At 45.8% G+C, this 20,374-nt stretch overlaps 1 protein-coding gene across 1 annotated transcript in view; it reads right to left on the reverse strand.

The window, feature by feature from the left end:
- Nucleotides 1-20,374, reverse strand: part of LCMT2 (leucine carboxyl methyltransferase 2) — a 394,048-nt gene that overhangs the window by 59,133 nt on the left and 314,541 nt on the right. Inside the window, 2 exon segments of the mRNA XM_083170637.1 lie at nucleotides 16,112-16,203; nucleotides 16,205-16,300. Coding sequence (XP_083026763.1) covers nucleotides 16,112-16,203; nucleotides 16,205-16,300 — 188 coding nt within the window.

Raw genomic sequence — 20,374 nt, forward strand, 5'->3', positions numbered from 1 at the left:
CACCACATGGATCGCATTACTTCCGCCTTATGGACCGCATTCTCTGGGGGGGTACCCTTTTCAATCAGATGGAATATAGATGGTGCATCCGCCATTTTTGGTGCTCCAGATCTATGCAATAATCTGAATCATCTTAATATAATCCCATGTATTATGGCTCAATCCCATATTTCTGTAGAGCAACATATACTGTAGGACATACAAATAATGAAAAACATGTATTAATATACACATAGATAAAATCCTAGATATATGATATAAGTGATCATTATGTGTAAAATAACCCATATAAAACATTTATACAAATTAGACTTACTGGTGATAAAACGAGTGCTATCCATCAATAACTTTTGATACCTCAATTTCATTAGTGAGGAATCACGAGTGGCTACAATTTTAAATATATTTCAATAATTACAAAGGTCCTGGGAATTAGATAAAGAAACCAGTGTCTACATATATTAATGGTGACAATTACTGTAACAGTGATAAAAGGGTCTTTACTATGAGAGATCTTCTTATGCATCTTGCCCCTAACCAAAATATAGTGTTAAACATATAATAATGTTAAAAATCCTTGTGACAATCTATATTTAAAGTGGTGATGGGTTAACTTCACTTGCCCTATAGTTTACAGATATGCCCGTCGTGCCAGACTCTGTGGGGGCGGTCTCCTTATTACCCTGAAACCTTAAGAATAAAGTATTGTCCACTTATCCTCCTTTATGGGGGAGAGATAAAGTACAAATCTGCAAAAGTCCAGTTCCCGCAAATCAGATAGTGAGGTCTGTACAAGTATGCATATCTTCGGGTACCCCTTTATGACGTCAAATTGTAAGTGTGCAGGTTTTCGGTGTGGATGGTGCAGCTTAGGGTGCCAGTCTTAACAGGAGTGCTCAGGTCCGTGTGACGTGTGGTTAACACAGTGTGCTGCGGTTGCGGTCTCTGTGTCAGAGGCTCCGTGTATGTACAGGAGATGGGACTGACGCCGCCGTAGCCAATAGATTGACGTGTGCGCCGTGTCGCACCGTCCTGCCTGGGATCCCTCCTGCCTCGCGTTCCTGACCCGACTTCCTACTTACCGTCTCCTTACAGCATGTGTCTTCAACCTATGGCCCTCCAGATGTTGTGAAACTACATGTTCCAGCATGCATTGCCACATTTTTTCCTATAAGAGCATGCCAAAACTGTCAGGACATGCTGGGAAATGTAGTTCTACAACATCTGGAGGGCCACAGGTTGAAGACCTGTGCCTTACAGCTTGGTGCGTCCTCCGTCTCTCTCCCGTCGCTTGCTTCTGTCAGTGCGTGCTGACACCGCTGCTTGCGCCGTGACGGGAGCGGGTGGATGTTTCTCATCGGGGTATTGCCTGTGGATATGTGCCTTGGTTACTTCTTAGTGGGTGTCTTCCTCAATGCATTTCTGCTCATCGAGCCTTCTTCAAGGAGGTTGTCATGTGTGGTAGCATGCCTGTTTAAATACCTTCTCTGGTCTGTAATTGGTCTGTATGTCTGTTTTTCATTTGTCCATACAGACAACAATCATTTGTCTGCAGGTGTGGCTTCCTGCACACTTTCACCTCTGCTTTGATTGTGATGGCTCACTCAGCTGCTTGTCATGATTGTGATGGCTCACTCAGCTGCTTGTCATGATTGTGATGGTTCACTCAGCTGCTTGTCATGATTGTGATGGCTCACTCAGCTGCTTGCCATGATTGCGATGGTTCACTCAGCTGCTTGTCATGATTGCGATGGCTCACTCAGCTGCTTGTCATGATTGCGATGGCTCACTCAGCTGCTTGTCATGATTGCGATGGCTCACTCAGCTGCTTGCCATGATTGCGATGGCTCACTCAGCTGCTTGCCATGATTGCGATGGTTCACTCAGCTGCTTGCCATGATTGCGATGGCTCACTCAGCTGCTTGTCATGATTGCGATGGCTCACTCAGCTGCTTGTCATGATTGTGATGGCTCACTCAGCTGCTTGCCATGATTGCGATGGCTCACTCAGCTGCTTGCCATGATTGCGATGGCTCCATAAGCTGCTTTTCATGATTGCGATGGCTCACTCAGCTGCTTGTCATGATTGCGATGGCTCACTCAGCTGCTTGTCATGATTGCGATGGCTCACTCAGCTGCTTGCCATGATTGCGATGGCTCCATAAGCTGCTTTTCATGATTGTGATGGCTCACTCAGCTGCTTGTCATGATTGTGATGGCTCACTCAGCTGCTTTTCATGATTGTGATGGCTCACTCAGCTGCTTGTCATGATTGTGATGGCTCACTCAGCTGCTTGCCATGATTGCGATGGTTCACTCAGCTGCTTGCCATGATTGCGATGGCTCACTCAGCTGCTTGTCATGATTGCGATGGTTCACTCAGCTGCTTGCCATGATTGCGATGGCTCACTCAGCTGCTTGTCATGATTGTGATGGCTCACTCAGCTGCTTGCCATGATTGTTATGGCTCACTCAGCTGCTTGCCATGATTGTGATGGCTCACTCAGCTGCTTGTCATGATTGCGATGGCTCACTCAGCTGCTTGTCATGATTGCGATGGCTCACTCAGCTGCTTGTCATGATTGCGATGGATCACTCAGCTGCTTGTCATGATTGCGATGGTTCACTCAGCTGCTTGCCATGATTGCGATGGTTCACTCAGCTGCTTGCCATGATTGCGATGGCTCACTCAGCTGCTTGCCATGATTGCGATGGCTCACTCAGCTGCTTGCCATGATTGCGATGGCTCACTCAGCTGCTTGCCATGATTGCGATGGCTCACTCAGCTGCTTGTCATGATTGCGATGGTTCACTCAGCTGCTTGTCATGATTGCGATGGTTCACTCAGCTGCTTGTCATGATTGCGATGGCTCACTCAGCTGCTTGTCATGATTGCGATGGTTCACTCAGCTGCTTGTCATGATTGCGATGGCTCACTCAGCTGCTTGTCATGATTGCGATGGTTCACTCAGCTGCTTGTCATGATTGCGATGGCTCACTCAGCTGCTTGTCATGATTGCGATGGTTCACTCAGCTGCTTGTCATGATTGCGATGGTTCACTCAGCTGCTTGTCATGATTGCGATGGCTCACTCAGCTGCTTGTCATGATTGCGATGGCTCACTCAGCTGCTTGTCATGATTGCGATGGCTCACTCAGCTGCTTGTCATGATTGCGATGGTTCACTCAGCTGCTTGTCATGATTGCGATGGTTCACTCAGCTGCTTGTCATGATTGCGATGGTTCACTCAGCTGCTTGTCATGATTGCGATGGCTCACTCAGCTGCTTGTCATGATTGCGATGGTTCACTCAGCTGCTTGTCATGATTGCGATGGTTCACTCAGCTGCTTGTCATGATTGCGATGGTTCACTCAGCTGCTTGTCATGATTGCGATGGTTCACTCAGCTGTTTGTCATGATCGCGATGGTTCACTCAGCTGTTTGTCATGATCGCGATGGTTCACTCAGCTGCTTGTCATGATTGCAATGGCTCACTCAGCTGCTTGTCATGATTGTGATGGTTCACTCAGCTGCTTGTCATAATTGCGATGGTTCACTCAGCTGCTTGCCATGATTGCGATGGTTCACTCAGCTGCTTGCCATGATTGCGATGGTTTACTCAGCTGCTTGTCATGATTGCGATGGTTCACTCAGCTGCTTGTCATGATTGCGATGGTTCACTCAGCTGTTTGCCATGATTGCGATGGTTCACTCAGCTGCTTGTCATGATTGTGATGGCTCACTCAGCTGCTTGCCATGATTGTGATGGCTCACTCAGCTGCTTGTCATGATTGCGATGGCTCACTCAGCTGCTTGCCATGATTTTGATGGTTCACTCAGCTGCTTGTCATGATTGCGATGGCTCACTCAGCTGCTTGCCATGATTGTGATGGTTCACTCAGCTGCTTGTCATGATTGTGATGGTTCACTCCGCTGCTTGTCATGATCGCGATGGCTCACTCAGCTGCTTGCCATGATTGCGATGGTTCACTCAGCTGCTTGTCATGATCGCGATGGCTCACTCAGCTGCTTGTCATGATTGCGATGGCTCACTCAGCTGCTTGTCATGATTGCGATGGCTCACTCAGCTGCTTGCCATGATTGCGATGGTTCACTCAGCTGCTTGCCATGATTGCGATGGTTCACTCAGCTGCTTGCCATGATTGCGATGGCTCACTCAGCTGCTTGTCATGATTGTGATGGCTCACTCAGCTGCTTGCCATGATTGCGATGGCTCACTCAGCTGCTTGCCATGATTGCGATGGCTCCATAAGCTGCTTTTCATGATTGCGATGGCTCACTCAGCTGCTTGTCATGATCGCGATGGTTCACTCAGCTGCTTTTCATGATTGCGATGGCTCACTCAGCTGCTTGTCATGATTGCGATGGTTCACTCAGCTGCTTGCCATGATTGCGATGGTTCACTCAGCTGCTTGTCATGATTGTGATGGCTCACTCAGCTGCTTGCCATGATTGTCAATACGGTCATTGTCTCCCTTTCAGAACAAACACCTATGTTGGTAATAAGCTCAAATATGTTGAGCCATATTGTGTGCATGTATCCGATGTTTAATGGGTTACTTGATTCAAGTATGTGTGTCAATTGGAAGGTCGTCTTAATTAGTCTTGTGCTAATCTTCCCTGTGCAGCTCATATTACGTTAGGGGTAGTGTGGTGTTTTATTTTTTACCAATGATTGCCTTCACCTCATTATCCAAATTTAACCCTCTGGGTGTGAATGTTTTTAAAACGTACATCCATTTCAGCTCTGTTTTGCTAATCTTGTGCATATAATCTCCCCCTCGCCAGTTGGGGTGTATCAATTCTATGTCTATGCCTTTTAGGGATTGTGAGTTGCTGTCATGGTGCATTTTGAAATGGTTTGAGAGGTTGTGATCTTCATAACCGCGTTTTATATTTCTAATGTGTTCGTAGACTTTCAGGTTCCTAGTTGTACGGCCTATGTACTGTTTGTTGCAGGCACACTCTAACAGGTAAATGACCCCTTTGCTGTTACATGTAATCTCTTGTTTTATTTTATAGACTTCGCCTTTTGTGTTGGATCTGAATGTTGGGATTGGTTTGGTGGATTTCTGATGTTGGTTCCTGCATCCTATACATTGATCGCAGTGGTAGAAGCCCTTGCCTATTGGAATTTTGTCTATAGTGGTCTGAATTTTTGATTTTGGTGGGATATGGTTTTTGGTGAGTTTTTGTTTTAGATCTGGAGCTTTTCTGAACGTCATTTTAGGTATTTGTGGTAAGTGATCGGCTAAAGTCTCGTATTCTAATAACAGGGGCCAGTGTTTTCTTAAAATATCTCTCAGTTGGTTGGATTGTTTTGAGTATTTTGTTATGAAGTTATGTTATCTCTTTCATTATTTGGTGTTCATTTTTTGTTTTATAGTTGAGTAGGTCACTACGTTCTGTCTGTCTCATTTGTTGGAATGTTGTCTCAATGGTTTTTTCTTTATATAATTTTTCTCTGAATTGGGTAGTCAATTGTTCCCCTTGTTCTACAGTATATAATCTGTGATTTTGTAGCAGTTGCGTCTAAGTCGTGTAAACTGATAGTGATAATTTTCTTTCTTTTAGTAACTCGTACTCCCACCATGCAAGAGATTATTTTATTGTGTCTGGAATCTTTATCTGATCCAACGATGTGTGTTTCCTGGTGTACTTCAGTAGAAACCATTGCAAAGGTCTCATTTTCCATCTTGCCCAGGGAGTTATGTCTACCGCGAAAGCCATCATACCTAGTAGACTCATCGCCATCCTTAGAGATACTCGAGGATTGCTGTAAATTAACAAAATCATCTGATGAATTTTTTCGCAACTTATTTTTGACAAAGATATTTGGAATGTCACTGTGTCTATTAGGATAACCAGGAACTGAATATTTTGAGAAGGAATGAGCCGACTTTTTTCCCAATTGACCAACTATCCATGGTCTTGACAGAATTTGATGGTATAATCCCTTGCCGCAATTATCTTGTCTTCTGACTGAGCTGATATCAAGATATCGTCTAAGTACCCCATATCATGATCTTTTGTTTTCTTAGTTTCTCTATTAACATTACAAGGACCTTGGTAAAGACTCGTGGAGATGAAGTGAGGCCGAAGGGCAGGCAGGTGAACTGGTAATGCCCTTCTCCTATGGCGAATCTCAGATACTTTCTGTCACTTGCGGCAATAGGAATGTGGAAGTATGCATCTTTTAAATCGATCCCCATCAGGGTAGATTTGGTGGTTTCCATATGAAATTTCTTTTTTCTTATACGGTCGTTCAGATTTCTTAAAATCGAGCGTGGTTCTGAAACCACCGGATACCTTGCTTATAACAAAAAAGATGGTAGTAAAACCCTAGTCCCTTTTCCATTTCTGGGACTTCTTCGACTGCGTTTACGTCGATCAATGCTTGTAAACTTAACTTTAGAACTTCCTTTTCTGCTTTTGACAGAGGAATTCTGGAACTTTAAAACTTTGCCAACCTTGGCCTTGAAAGAAACTCCAAACGGTATCCCGTGGTAACCACTTCTAAAACCTATCTGTCCCGGATGGTTTGATCCCAGATATAAGAAAACTCTAGAAGCCTTTCTGCCACTGGGATTTGTTCCACGGTACATATAGCGTCACTGTTTCTGACTTGCCCCAGAACTTTCGCCTCTTTTCTTGATGGACTGACGAAAAAATGCCCGGGTCGTACCTGAGGCATATCTGTCACGAAACGGCCTACCAGGCCTATATGATCGGGCTTGTCTGTACGACTGCCTACCAGAATAAGAAGGAAACTTGCCCCTTCTGTCCTGAGGCAGCCTTACGGATTTGCATCCCGACATCCTCTGAATCATCTGATCCTGCTTGCTTCTGTACAGAAAGGAACCTTCATATGGAAGCATTGCTAATTTATTTTTAGAATGGGAATCAGCTGCCCATGATTTTAGCCACAGGGACCTTCTGGCCACTACACCTATGCAGAAGTGGCTATAAGAAACCGCCGAGAGCAGTAACCACGCCAGAGATGCTGCCGATGCCTCCCCCCCCCTTGTATCCATAGCTCCGGGACCCACCACTGGAGTCAGACATGTGCAGGCCGGACACAGAGCTCCGCCGCCTGCCACGCACCACGGGTGCATCAGTATGCGATACTGCTTGCCTGACAGGCATTCTTTTCTAGGGTAAGGCATCGCCAATCCCCATAACATACCCAAGAAGGGAGGGGGGAAAAGATCAATGCTGCCGGCCCAGATCCATAAAAAAAGGGTAAGGCACCGCCATCCCTATGCTGCCCAGGTTTCAGCAGCATACCAGCATGCTGAAATTTTCCTATACTAACACTAATCTAACTACCTGCTTACATATAGAGGAGACAGGAAAAAGACTAAGGATAAGAGGGAGGTGCTCAGCTATATAGGATATGGAAGAGGAGGAGTTAGATCTTGGGGGAAAAAAACTACCTGTGTAATTGGGAGAGAGAGAGAGAGAGAGAGGGATGAACCCAATGTAATGGCTGCCATGAAGTATGAAGAAGATATACGATATACTATATATATATATATATATATATATATATATATATATATATATATATATATATATATATATATACACACACACACACACACACACACACACACATATATATAGTCCAATATCTGCCGGCACTCTGTGTGAATAAACAACAACTTGCCCCCGGTGCCTGTAAGTGGTATACAGCAATCCAAATCCTCACGGACAAAGGCACTCAGGAGACGGTTTCATGCAAATAAAAGTTGTATTGAATGGGGACGTTTCGGGGTATGAGCCCCTTCCTCAGCCCACTCCTACAGCAATGAGAGCATACATAAAACACAAAAAGTGTGATCAACACAAGTTGATGCGCAAACTGCGCTTAAAGGAACATTTTCAAACTAAACCTGATGGCATTCTTGAGGGTCCTTTTGGATAAATTTATGATGAGTTATCCCACGTCTACATTTGACCCTGTGTCAAATAATGCGGCCCTGCGTACTTTTGGGAGATTATTGGACGATTCTGTCATTAAATACACAGGGGCACCAGCAAAATTCAGAAAAAATCTGTCTCCAGCCGAATCTCAAGCCCTTAGCCAACTGGGCACCTATGAGGATATTATCATCCGGCCCGCCGATAAAGGCGGGGCCATAGTGGTCCAGAACCTGACAGACTATCGTCATGAATTGTACAGTCAGCTGGCTGAGACGGCGGTATACAAAAAATTGCCTAATGACCCCACCTCCCTTTATAAGCGGGAATTACTTGATATTCTTACAACTGCTATGAGGGATGGTAAAATTTCGTCCAAATTATTCAAATCCCTGTACAACGAGTGGCCGCTAGTTCCTGTTTTATACTCATTACCTAAGGTCCACAAGAATGCCTTACACCCTCCAGGACGACCCATTATAGCTGCCCGTGACTCTTTAAATCAGCCAGTGGCTAAGCTGCTGGATTTTCTACTGCAGCCTTTGTTACCTTTGAAATGTACATTTTTGAAAGATACCACCAGTTTTCTTCAATTATTAGAGGGTATAGGTACATTACCTGATGGGACCCTTATGGTATGCCTGGATGTTTGCAGCCTTTATACCTCCATCCCACATGATGGGGGTATTGAGGCTGTTAGGGCATTTATTACTGAATATCTAGATCCGTCCTTGCTGGACCATGATTTATTCATGGAATTAATTGTGCTAACCTTGAAGCGCAATCACTTTTTGTACGATGGGGCATATTACCTACAGCAGAGGGGATGTGCTATGGGGTCCGCAGTGGCCCCATCCTTTGCAAACATTTTTATGTTTAGCCAGGAGCAAACCACTTTCTTTGATAAACCAGATGTTAGTCGACACTTGCGTCTATACACCCGCTACATAGACGACATTTTTGTCTTGTGGACGGGTGGCGAGGATTCGCTGTCTGATCTATTACTTGAAATTAATGCAAGTGAGTCCTCGATTAAGTATACAGCATCTTGGAGTACCACTATGGCCAATTTCTTAGATGTAAGTGTAACGATCTGTAATAATGTTATCAGTACAGATGTTTATCTTAAAGATGTGGAACGCAATAGTTTTTTGATGGCATCTAGCCATCATCCCCCCGCCCTCAAAAGAGGGCTGCCACTGTCTCAAATGATCAGAGTCAAAAGAATCATAAGTGACTCAGACAAAGTTGAAGTGAGACTTGATGCCCTTATCGAGAAATTTATTGCTAGAGGCTATGACCTCACGGTGTTGCTTAAGCACAAACAGCAAGTTCTGGATATGCCCAGATCACAATTATTAAGACCCAAGCGACGGGATACCACATCGGTACTTCCATGGTCCACCACTTTTTCAGTGGCAAGTCCCATCATTAGGCATGCCACCAATGCCTTATGGCCTATTGTTAAAACCGATCCTGACCTCCCTGCTTTAAGAAACATTAGACCTATGGCAGCCTTTTGCAGAGGCCCCAACCTTAGGGACAGGTTGGTAAAAACTGATGTCACTGGGATGGGTATCTCAAGGCCACCCAATACTTATGTTAAACCTCCGGGCTGCTACAGCTGTTGGTCCTGTGAGACATGTAAGCATATGGTTAGTTGTAAAGACTTCAAACATCCACACTCTGCAAAGAGGACTCTAAAGCCAGGAGGTCTCAATGAGACATTGAACCTTGGCAGTTTCTTGTGACATCAAAATATAGCCTGCAACCAGGGATGGGGCCCGGGGGCTATGAGATAATAATAAGCTTGGTAAATAAGAATTTTTTATTAAATTTATAAGAAGGTAGAAGACAAACCTGTTTTTAATAATAACTATAATGGCTGTATATATCTCATAGCTTTAAGCGGCATGCAACAACTCTGTGACATGCCAATGGTACAGTATAGCAGTATGAAATATGACAAGGAATGCATCGATACATATCACCATTGTGAGTTGTTTGGCAATGTTGCCATCTAGTGGCCGTTTATAAATAAGACCAAGGAAAAGTGTGTTCTTTATGAGCATAATCGTGTCTCATTGTATGTCGTTTTTAATAATTATTTTGATCATTCATTCACTGTATGTTCACCCATTACTGATATTAATTATCTCTGAGAAGCACAATGCACTTTATGCAGCCTGTACTAACTGTGGGCATTTTGTACACTGTTTCCCTAGTGCGGCTTCCTCCCCTGCCAGGACGGCCGGGTCACTTCCGGGTACAACCGGAAGTCGTCATCAGGAGGAGGATGCTGCACGGCGGGTCCCCCTATATGTAAGTTGATTTTTCTTTGACACACTGTTGTTACACTATTTTGCTGTGATTTCCTATGGTCCTGACGAAGGGTTTATACCCGAAACGGCGTAGACCGTGGAAGTAATAAACTTCACTTGATTTTTTGCATCTAAAGACCTGGAGTGACGCCTGCTTTTTTGGGAGAATATATATATATATATATATATATATATATATATATAATCCTTCTTGAGGTCCGGCACTGCCTCAATGTATCTCTGAATAAACCTGCCCGGGTGCTCGCCCATCTGTCAGCTTGAAGGGCTGACCACATGCAGAACTCCCCTGTAGAATTTTTTTTTTTTTAAACAAATTCTTGAAAAAAGTTCCTTTTTCAAGAATTTGTTTAAGAAAGTTTTTCTCTACATTATATAGGCCCTGTACCTGCATTTAGTTTTTTATAAACTACTGTTCCGTCCATAGGATCACTATATTGATTAATTAGTCACAGTGAGTTATAGTAAATACTAGGTGATTCATCGCGCCCTACGGGCGCTTTTCACACCGTCGTAAGGGGCTGCGCCCCCTTAATTTGTGAACATTTGTATATGAGAAAGATGGTTAGAATTGTATGAAAGATGGCCTGTATTGCAACTTGAGTTATAGGTGAAATGTGTTAAATAGAGAGCATATGATTTGGAAGGGGGTGTGTATTGTTTTGTTTAATTAAAAAGCGGTTACAGAGTAAGATGTACATTGATAGTGTGGATGGTACAGTGACATTTGTGAGTGGGGGGGGGGGCTGTGTGTGCATGTTGTTTAGGTGTGTGTGTGTGCAATAGTATAGTAGGGTGTTTTTGAGTCAGCGGCTCCCCACTGGCGGAGGTCACGACACAGGAAAACAGGAGGCTGGGTAGTGATAGGGGTGTGTGGGCATAAGGGGGACTTAAGAGGAGGGTGGGAGATACTGTGCAGCTTCTGCCAGTGGGTGAGGGTCCAGCATGGCAGTACAGGAGTACAGGATGGTGGCCCTGAGTCAGTGTCTCCTCCTACTGGGTGGGAGTTAGGGTACATGAGAGCAGGAGGCTGGGCTATGAGGCATGATAGGGGCATGTGGGCAAAACAGCGTCAGCGACTCCCCAGTGGTGGGAGTTACGGTTCAGGAGAGCAGGAAGCTGGGTAGTGATAGGGGTGTGTGAGTATACGGGGGACTAAAGAGGGGCTTAGGGGTGCCGTGAATTGTGGAAGGGGCGTGGTGGGTGCCGTGAATCAAGGGAGGGAGGGGGCGCAGGTGTCCGCGGATCGCGGGAGAGGGCGGGGGTCCGCAAAGCGTGGGAGGGGGCGTGAATTGCGGGAGGGGGGGTTGCGAATTGCGGGAGGGGGGTGTGTGCGGGGGGTGACGTGAATCGTGGGAGGGGGCGTGAATCGTGGGGGGGGGGGTGCGCGGGGGGTCCGTGAATTGCGGGAGGGGGGGGGGGGGCACGGGGCGCGATAAATCACCTAGTTCGTTATATATTCTTGTAGAAGGATGGTAGGATGTTGCTGTCATTCAGAATGCATTTACATAAACAGTAATAGTAACAGTAAAAGATCTGACTTAAAACACCTACAGTAAAACAGAACAGGTGTTATATATTATACAAAGAATTGGTTGATGATGTGTAGGTTGACGTGCACATAATTGTCACTGTAAAAAAATTGCTACAAGAAAAAATCAACACAGAAAGGTCAACACATGTAAATGTTGACATAAGTGTGGCACTTCATTGGTGTCCATGTCAACACATGAGAATGAATATGAAAACATTCAAAAAAGAAAAATAAATCTTCAAAAACTCATGTCAACCTTTTTCATTGTCGACCATAGCCGTGTCAGTGTTTTGCATGTGCCATTTAATCCTGGGGTTGCCGTGAATCGCGAGCGGGGGTGGGGGGGGAGGAGGTGAGGTGTGTCCGCGAATCACGGGAGGAGGGGTCGTGGGTGGATGCCGTGAATTGCGGGAGGGGGGGTCGCGGGGGGGTGTGGGTGCCGCGAATCGTGGGAGGGGGGGACGCGGGGGGTTGCAGTGAATCGTGGGAGGGTGGGTCGCAGGGGCGGGGGGTTGCCGCAATGACAGGGGGGGGAATCGCGGTAGGGGGGGTCGCGGGGGGTGGGGGGTACCGCGAGGAAGGGGGGGCCTAGGGGGTTGGCACAAATCGTGGGAGAGGGGGTCGCGGGTGCCACGAATCGCAGGAGGGGGTGTGTCACGGGGTGGGGCCGCAAATCGCGGGAGTCGCCGCAAATTGGGGGGGTGTGCTGTGAATCCCGGGAGGGGGGTCGCCGGGGGGTGCCGCGAATCGCCACAAGAAAAAATCAACACAGAAAGGTCAACACATGTAAATGTTGACATAAGTGTGGCACTTCATTGGTGTCCATGTCGACACATGAGAATGAATATGAAAACATTGAAAAAGTGAAAAATAAATCTTCAAAAACTCATGTCAACCTTTTTCATTGTCGACCATAGCCATGTCAGTGTTTTGCATGTGCCATTTAATCGTGGGGTTGCCGTGAATGTGGGGGGGGGGGGGGGGGAGGGACACATTGCTCTGTTTCTGGACTTTCTTCTTAATTTATGGATTACCATCACCTGTGCTTAAACACCTTTCTTATCAATTACCCTGTTTAAAACAGGTGATGACAATCATAAATTAAGATGGAAGTCCACAAACAGAGCATTCTGTCCCTCCTGGAGAGGGTCATGTTGGGAGGTATGGAGGTGTGGGGTGCTCACCTGGTGTGTCTGGTGAGTAGCTGTGTCTTTGCTGTGTAACATGGAGAGGCAGACCCTGGCAGTCTGGCACTGTGGGCTCACTGGGCTGGTTCTGTGTCGTGTGAGTCAGTCATGTGAGTCAGAGGCTCCACCCAGCGTTACAGCTTCAGGCACACTTTGAGTGACAGATGTAGCCAAATATATAAGAGATTCCCAATATTCCACTTCGCGCTTTATATCAAAATAGATAGAATGTATTGAAAATCTAATATACGACTGCCTTTACCACGAAGTCCCCTGAGAGCATAGGGAACAACCCAACACCAATAGAATACCCAATTGTGATGTGGCGCCTACATTTTACAAATAATGTCCATACATATGGTGATCCAATATTCAGTGAAGCGACAAGCAATGTTCATCCGATATTTTTATTTTGGTTCTTCAGCAAGTAGAATCAGGTAAAATAGCAGATACAGAAACGTTCCTACGCGTTTTTTTCTAAAAAGACTCCATCAGCGGAAGAGAGTTTTTCTTAAATGCTGTTACAGTAGATCACTTATGTGACTGTAGATATGGATCCAACTCCTTTAGGAAAATTGAGTTATTTCTGTGTTCCAAACTTCTCTTAAAGGTTCAGGACCATTTATTTTAAGTACCGGAGTCCTATATATAGATGTGTATACATATACGTATATATACATATGTGTGAAACCATATAGATTTGTTTTTCTCTGAACGTGCCTTCCCTTCGTATGCGATAATGTCTATCTGAACCAATAACAAAGATAGATATCTGCACATCCAGCAAAAGTACTAGCAATAAAAAATGAGTCTTTCTCAAGGACCTGTCTCTCCTGCAGGGAAGGTGAGAACGTTGTCTGTGTGTATATGTGTGTGTGTGTGTGTGTGTATGTATATTTATATATATATATATATATATATATATACATATATATATATACACACACACACATACATACATACATACATACATACATACACACAGACACACATACACACACATACACACACATTTTCCAAAATAGAGCTCTGCACACCAGCAACTTTGATTGAAAAATCCAGTTTTTATCCAACAGTGAAAAAAATGTTAAAACACATGGCAACATATTGTGAAGAATACAAAGGCTGCCGGGTACTTATCTAATACAGGCAGTCAGCATGGTGTCTGTAGATGCCCGTGGCCAGCCCCATGGCTCCACTTTTTCAAGAGCACAAACAATCCTAAACTGCAACAGAGTCTAGAGATGTATCGTTCGCGAACGAAGCGAATCTTTGAGACGGATCCCATTCAAGAACGACTGAGCCGCCGACCCCAAAAAGGTGATCCGTCATTCTTTTACTTACAGTTTCGTTTTTAATTACAATGCATTTTCCAGATCTCAGCACTGCCACCTGTGGCAGCTGAGATGTACTGACTCCAGAGACTGAGTTACAATGCTGCTACTGCAAGTAAAATAAAGAATAATAAGGCTGCTGCTGCTAGGGATGGCCATCGGTGCAGACGCCATAGATGGTTGCCATCTTTGGCGAATCTGCACCCAGCCATCGGTCAGTGTTTCACTTGGTTATGTATGTTCTTATTTGTTCAGCTCAATTTTTTTTTTTTTTTTTTTAAAGTAAAAAATAATGGCAATAAATGATTGTAAGACAAATTATGCTTCGTTATTAACAATTACCCCTTCTTTCAAAGTGATCCGCACAAAACATACGGATCTTTTCACCGACTGATCTGCTGGATCCCAGCTCTCGCTAGTGACCCGTTTTGCCCATCTCTAATTAGAGTCTCACCTGTGTAACTCCTCTCCGGGCAGTGGGACACATGGACCGCGGTCATGGAACGCACTTCCGTTTCCGGTCCCAACATCCCGGCTACAACTCGCATATCAGAGTTGAAGACGGCCAGGAAACTATACAATCAAGGTCATAATGCGATCGTTCACAATGAGTGTGCTCCCAGCATCAAGGGTACACTAAGCACCCAGGGCGTTGTGCACAGCCCCATATGAACAACATCACACTTCCGGCTGTTGGAACGCATGGAGTCTGGCCTTGGAACACACAGCCATGACTCCTGCGTCAGCCAATGGAAAGCCCTGATTGGAGTCCCTGCATTACATAGTGCAGCTGGAGAGACACCCAGAAGAAATAAGAAAATAGTGAGAAATGATAGGGCATAATTACATATATAGGTGTACGTTTCTCTTAAGCACATGATCCGGCGAGTGCTGACAATCCCCAAATATTTATAATTGTGCGCGGTACTATACCATGACCAAAAATCTATAACCAACATAGAAAGAAATGGAAATATAACAATAAACTAATAAAGAAAATATTATCCCTGTCAATATACATGCTAATGTTATAGCTAGTCAAGAACTGATAATAGGGGCGGATGAGGCAAATTAGGAACTTTAACAACTGCCATAGTGGTCGGCTTATCCAAAGAATCCAAATGATATTTACTGTATCATCACAATCACCATGTAACACATGCAGCAGTCCTACTACAGAAAGCTGAGGTTGTAGATAAATTCACTGTCTCTCTGTAGTAGGACAAGGTGACAATCACCCCCTGATCTAGCACCCCCTAATGATTAAAGTGAGTGCTGCGTGGTTTTTCTCTGATCTTCTATATATATTTATTTTCTTTTTGTGTGTATTAATAAGTTTGTATGTATCTATTTAAGTACACAATGACATTCATAGCTTTAAAAAAACAGCTAAGAGCCAGTTCATTACCTTGTTACATACATTCCTAATGCTGCTCCTCATCTGTGGTGCCACCGGTGACCACTGGGTGGTGCCCACTGGACCCACGCACACACCTGCTCACTAAATCCTGACCTATTAACACCATATATGAGATGTCTTCAGATTACATGTGACGCCTGCGGAAGTAGACGTGTCAATGCGAGTGACATGAGCAACCATCGAGCAGATGTGTATGAGGGGATTCAGGCAGGCGGCGCTTACCTGCTCGCTAGGCAGCAAATATACGCAGCCTAACAATCAGGTCTGAATGAGGCCCAATGTGGACAGAAGGTTCAGAGCTAGACTACAATTAGGGTTCGGGAATTACCATGTGGACATTGAAGGATAATTACCTGGGTGTAAGCGGGGGGGTGGTCTGCAGTGTTTCCCAGGTAAAGGATGTTTCACAGGGTCGCAAGACAGTGATGGAGCCACTGGGGAGCCCCAGACTTGAGAACGCCCCCAGATATTATGGCTCCCCCTTTCCATCCGCAGGAACTATGAGTGTGACATCCCATTGGAGCACTGCCCATTACAGGAACCTGCCAAAGTAAGAAATAAACAATCAGGATCCATCTATGTCCTCAAGTGAAATAAAAAGCAACCAAATATGAAGAATTCCATGAGGCGCTTTTAACAGACTACAATGTAATAATTGAGGCCATCTCCTCCTGCCTCCCCCGAAGGTAATTAGAAGCGCTTTACATACACACATAACAATACAGCGGACACAGCAGAGGAGGTGTCCGTGTACTACCAGGGGCAGCGCTGTACACAGGGCACACATTAGTACAATACAGGGGACACAGACCATTACAGTGACTGAGACACTACAACAGCACAGGTAACAGCAGCACAATGCTCTGTACACAATACAGCTGGGATGTAGGGAAGCAGAGGAGGTGTCTGTGTACTACCAGGGGCAGCGCTGTACATAGGGCACACATTAGTACAATACAGGGGACACATAACATTACAGTGACTGAGACACTACAACAGCACAGGTAACAGCAGCACAATGCTCAGTACACAATACAGCTGGGATGTAGGGAAGCAGAAGAGGTGTCCGTGTACTACCAGGGGCAGCGCTGTACATAGGGCACACATTAGTACAATACAGAGGACACAGAACATTACAGTGACTGAGACACTACAACAGCACAGGTAACAGCAGCACAATGCTCTGTACACAATACAGCTGGGATGTAGGGAAGCAGAGGAGGTGTCCCTGTAATACCAGGGGCAGCGCTGTACATAGGGCACACATTAGTACAATACAGGGGACACAGAACATTACAGTTACTGAGACACTACAACAGCACAGGTAACAGCAGCACAATGCTCTGTACACAATACAGCTGGGATGTAGGGAAGCAGAGGAGGTGTCTGTGTACTACCAGGGGCAGCGCTGTACATAGGGCACACATTAGTACAATACATGGGACACATAACATTACAGTGACTGAGACACTACAACAGCACAGGTAACAGCAGCACAATGCTCAGTACACAATACAGCTGGGATGTAGGGAAGCAGAAGAGGTGTCCGTGTACTACCAGGGGCAGCACTGTACATAGGGCACACATTAGTACAATACAGGAGACACAGAACATTACAGTAACTGAGACACTACAACAGCACAGGTAACAGCAACACAATGCTCAGTACACAATACAGCTGGGATGTAGGGAAGCAGAGGAGGTGTCCGTGTACTACCAGGGGCAGCGCCGTACATAGGGCACACATTAGTACAATACAGAGGACACAGAACATTACAGTGACTGAGACACTAATCCAGCACAGGTAACAGCAGCACAATGCTCAGTACACAATACAGCGGGGATGTAGGGAAGCAGAGGAGGTGTCAGTGTACTACCAGGTGCAGCGCTGTACATAGGGCACACATTAGTACAATACAGGGGACACAGAACATTACAGTGAGTGAGACACTACAACAGCACAGGTAACAGCAGCACAATGCTCAGTACACAATACAGCTGGGATGTAGGGAGCAGAGGAGGTGTCCGTGTACTACCAGGGGCTGTGCTGTACATAGGGCACACATCAGTACAATACAGGGGACACAGAACATTCCAGTGACTGTGACACTACAACAGCACAGGTAACAGCAGCACAATGCTCAGTACACAGTACAGCTGGGATGTAGGGAAGCAGAAGAGGTGTCCGTGTACTACCAGGGGCAGCGCTGTACATAGGGCACACATTAGTACAATACAGGGGACACATAACATTACAGTGACTGAGACACTACAACAGCACAGGTAACAGCAGCACAATGCTCAGTACACAATACAGCTGGGATGTAGGGAAGCAGAGGAGGTGTCCGTGTACTACCAGGGGCAGCGCTGTACATAGGGCACACATTAGTACAATACAGGGGACACAGACCATTCCAGTGACTGAGACTACAACAGCACAGGTAACCGCAGCACAATGCTCAGTACACAATACAGCTGGGATGTAGGGAAGCAGAGGAGGTGTCCGTGTACTACCAGGGGCAGCGCTGTACATAGGGCACACATTAGTACAATACAGCGGACACAGAACATTACAGTGACTAAGACACTACAACAGCACAGGTAACAGCAGCACAATGCTCAGTACACAGTACAGCTGGGATGTAGGGAAGCAGAGGAGGTGTCCGTGTACTACCAGGGGCAGCGCCGTACATAGGGCACACATTAGTACAATACAGGGGACACAGACCATTACAGTGACTGAGACACTACAACAGCACAGGTAACAGCAGCACAATGCTCAGTACACAATACAGCTGGGATGTAGGGAAGCAGAGGAGGTGTCCGTGTACTACCAGGGGCAGCGCCGTACATAGGGCACACATTAGTACAATACAGGGGACACAGACCATTACAGTGACTGAGACACTACAACAGCACAGGTAACAGCAGCACAATGCTCAGTACACAATACAGCTGGGATGTAGGGAAGCAGAGGAGGTGTCCATGTACTACCAGGGGCAGCGCTGTACACAGGGCACACATTAGTACAATACAGGGGACACAGACCATTACAGTGACTGAGACACTACAACAGCACAGGTAACAGCAGCACAATGCTCAGTACACAATACAGCTGGGATGTAGGGAAGCAGAAGAGGTGTCCGTGTACTACCAGGGGCAGCACTGTACATAGGGCACACATTAGTACAATACAGAGGACACAGCGCATTACAGTGACTGAGACACTACAACAGCACAGGTAACAGCAGCACAATGCTCAGTACACAATACAGCTGGGATGTAGGGAAGCAGAGGAGGTGTCCGTGTACTACCAGGGGCAGTGCTGTACATAGGGCACACATTAGTACAATACAGGGGACACAGAACATTACAGTGACTGAGACACTACAACAGCACAGGTAACAGCAGCAAAATGCTCAGTACACAATACAGCTGGGATGTAGGGAAGCAGAGGAGGTGTCCGTGTACTACCAGGGGCAGCGCTGTACACAGGGCACACATTAGTACAATATAGGGGACACAGACGATTACAGTGACTGAGACACTACAACAGCACAGGTAACAGCAGCACAATGCTCAGTACACAATACAGCTGGGATGTAGGGAAGCAGAAGAGGTGTCCGTGTACTACCAGGGGCAGCACTGTACATAGGGCACACATTAGTACAATACAGGAGACACAGAACATTACAGTAACTAAGACACTACAACAGCACAGGTAACAGCAACACAATGCTCAGTACACAATACAGCTGGGATGTAGGGAAGCAGAGGAGGTGTCCGTGTACTACCAGGGGCAGCACCGTACATAGGGCACACATTAGTACAATACAGGGGACACAGAACATTACAGTGACTGAGACACTACAACAGCACAGGGTAACAGCAACACAATGCTCAGTACACAATACAGCTGGGATGTAGGGAAGCAGAGGAGGTGTCCGTGTACTACCAGGGGCAGCGCTGTACACAGGGCACACATTAGTACAATACAGGGGACACAGACCATTACAGTGACTGAGACACTACAACAGCACAGGTAACAGCAGCACAATGCTCAGTACACAATACAGCTGGGATGTAGGGAAGCAGAGGAGGTGTCCGTGTACTACCAGGGGCAGCGCTGTACACAGGGCACACATTAGTACAATACAGGGGACACAGACCATTACAGTGACTGAGACACTACAACAGCACAGGTAACAGCAGCACAATGCTCAGTACACAATACAGCTGGGATGTAGGGAAGCAGAGGAGGTGTCCGTGTACTACCAGGGGCAGCGCTGTACACAGGGCACCCATTAGTACAATACAGGAGACACAGAACATTACAGTAACTGAGACACTACAACAGCACAGGTAACAGCAACACAATGCTCAGTACACAATACAGCTGGGATGTAGGGAAGCAGAGGAGGTGTCCGTGTACTACCGGGGGCAACGCTGTACATAGGGCACACATTAGTACAATACAGGGAACACAGAACATTACAGTGACTGGTAACAGCAGCACAATGCTCAGTACACAATACAGCTGGGATGTAGGGAAGCAGAGGAGGTGTCCGTGTACTACCAGGGGCAGCGCTGTACATAGGGCACACATTAGTACAATA

The sequence above is a fragment of the Crinia signifera genome, chromosome 2 (genome assembly GCF_055691185.1).
Source record: "Crinia signifera chromosome 2, ASM5569118v1, whole genome shotgun sequence".
Taxonomy (NCBI): domain Eukaryota; kingdom Metazoa; phylum Chordata; class Amphibia; order Anura; family Myobatrachidae; genus Crinia; species Crinia signifera.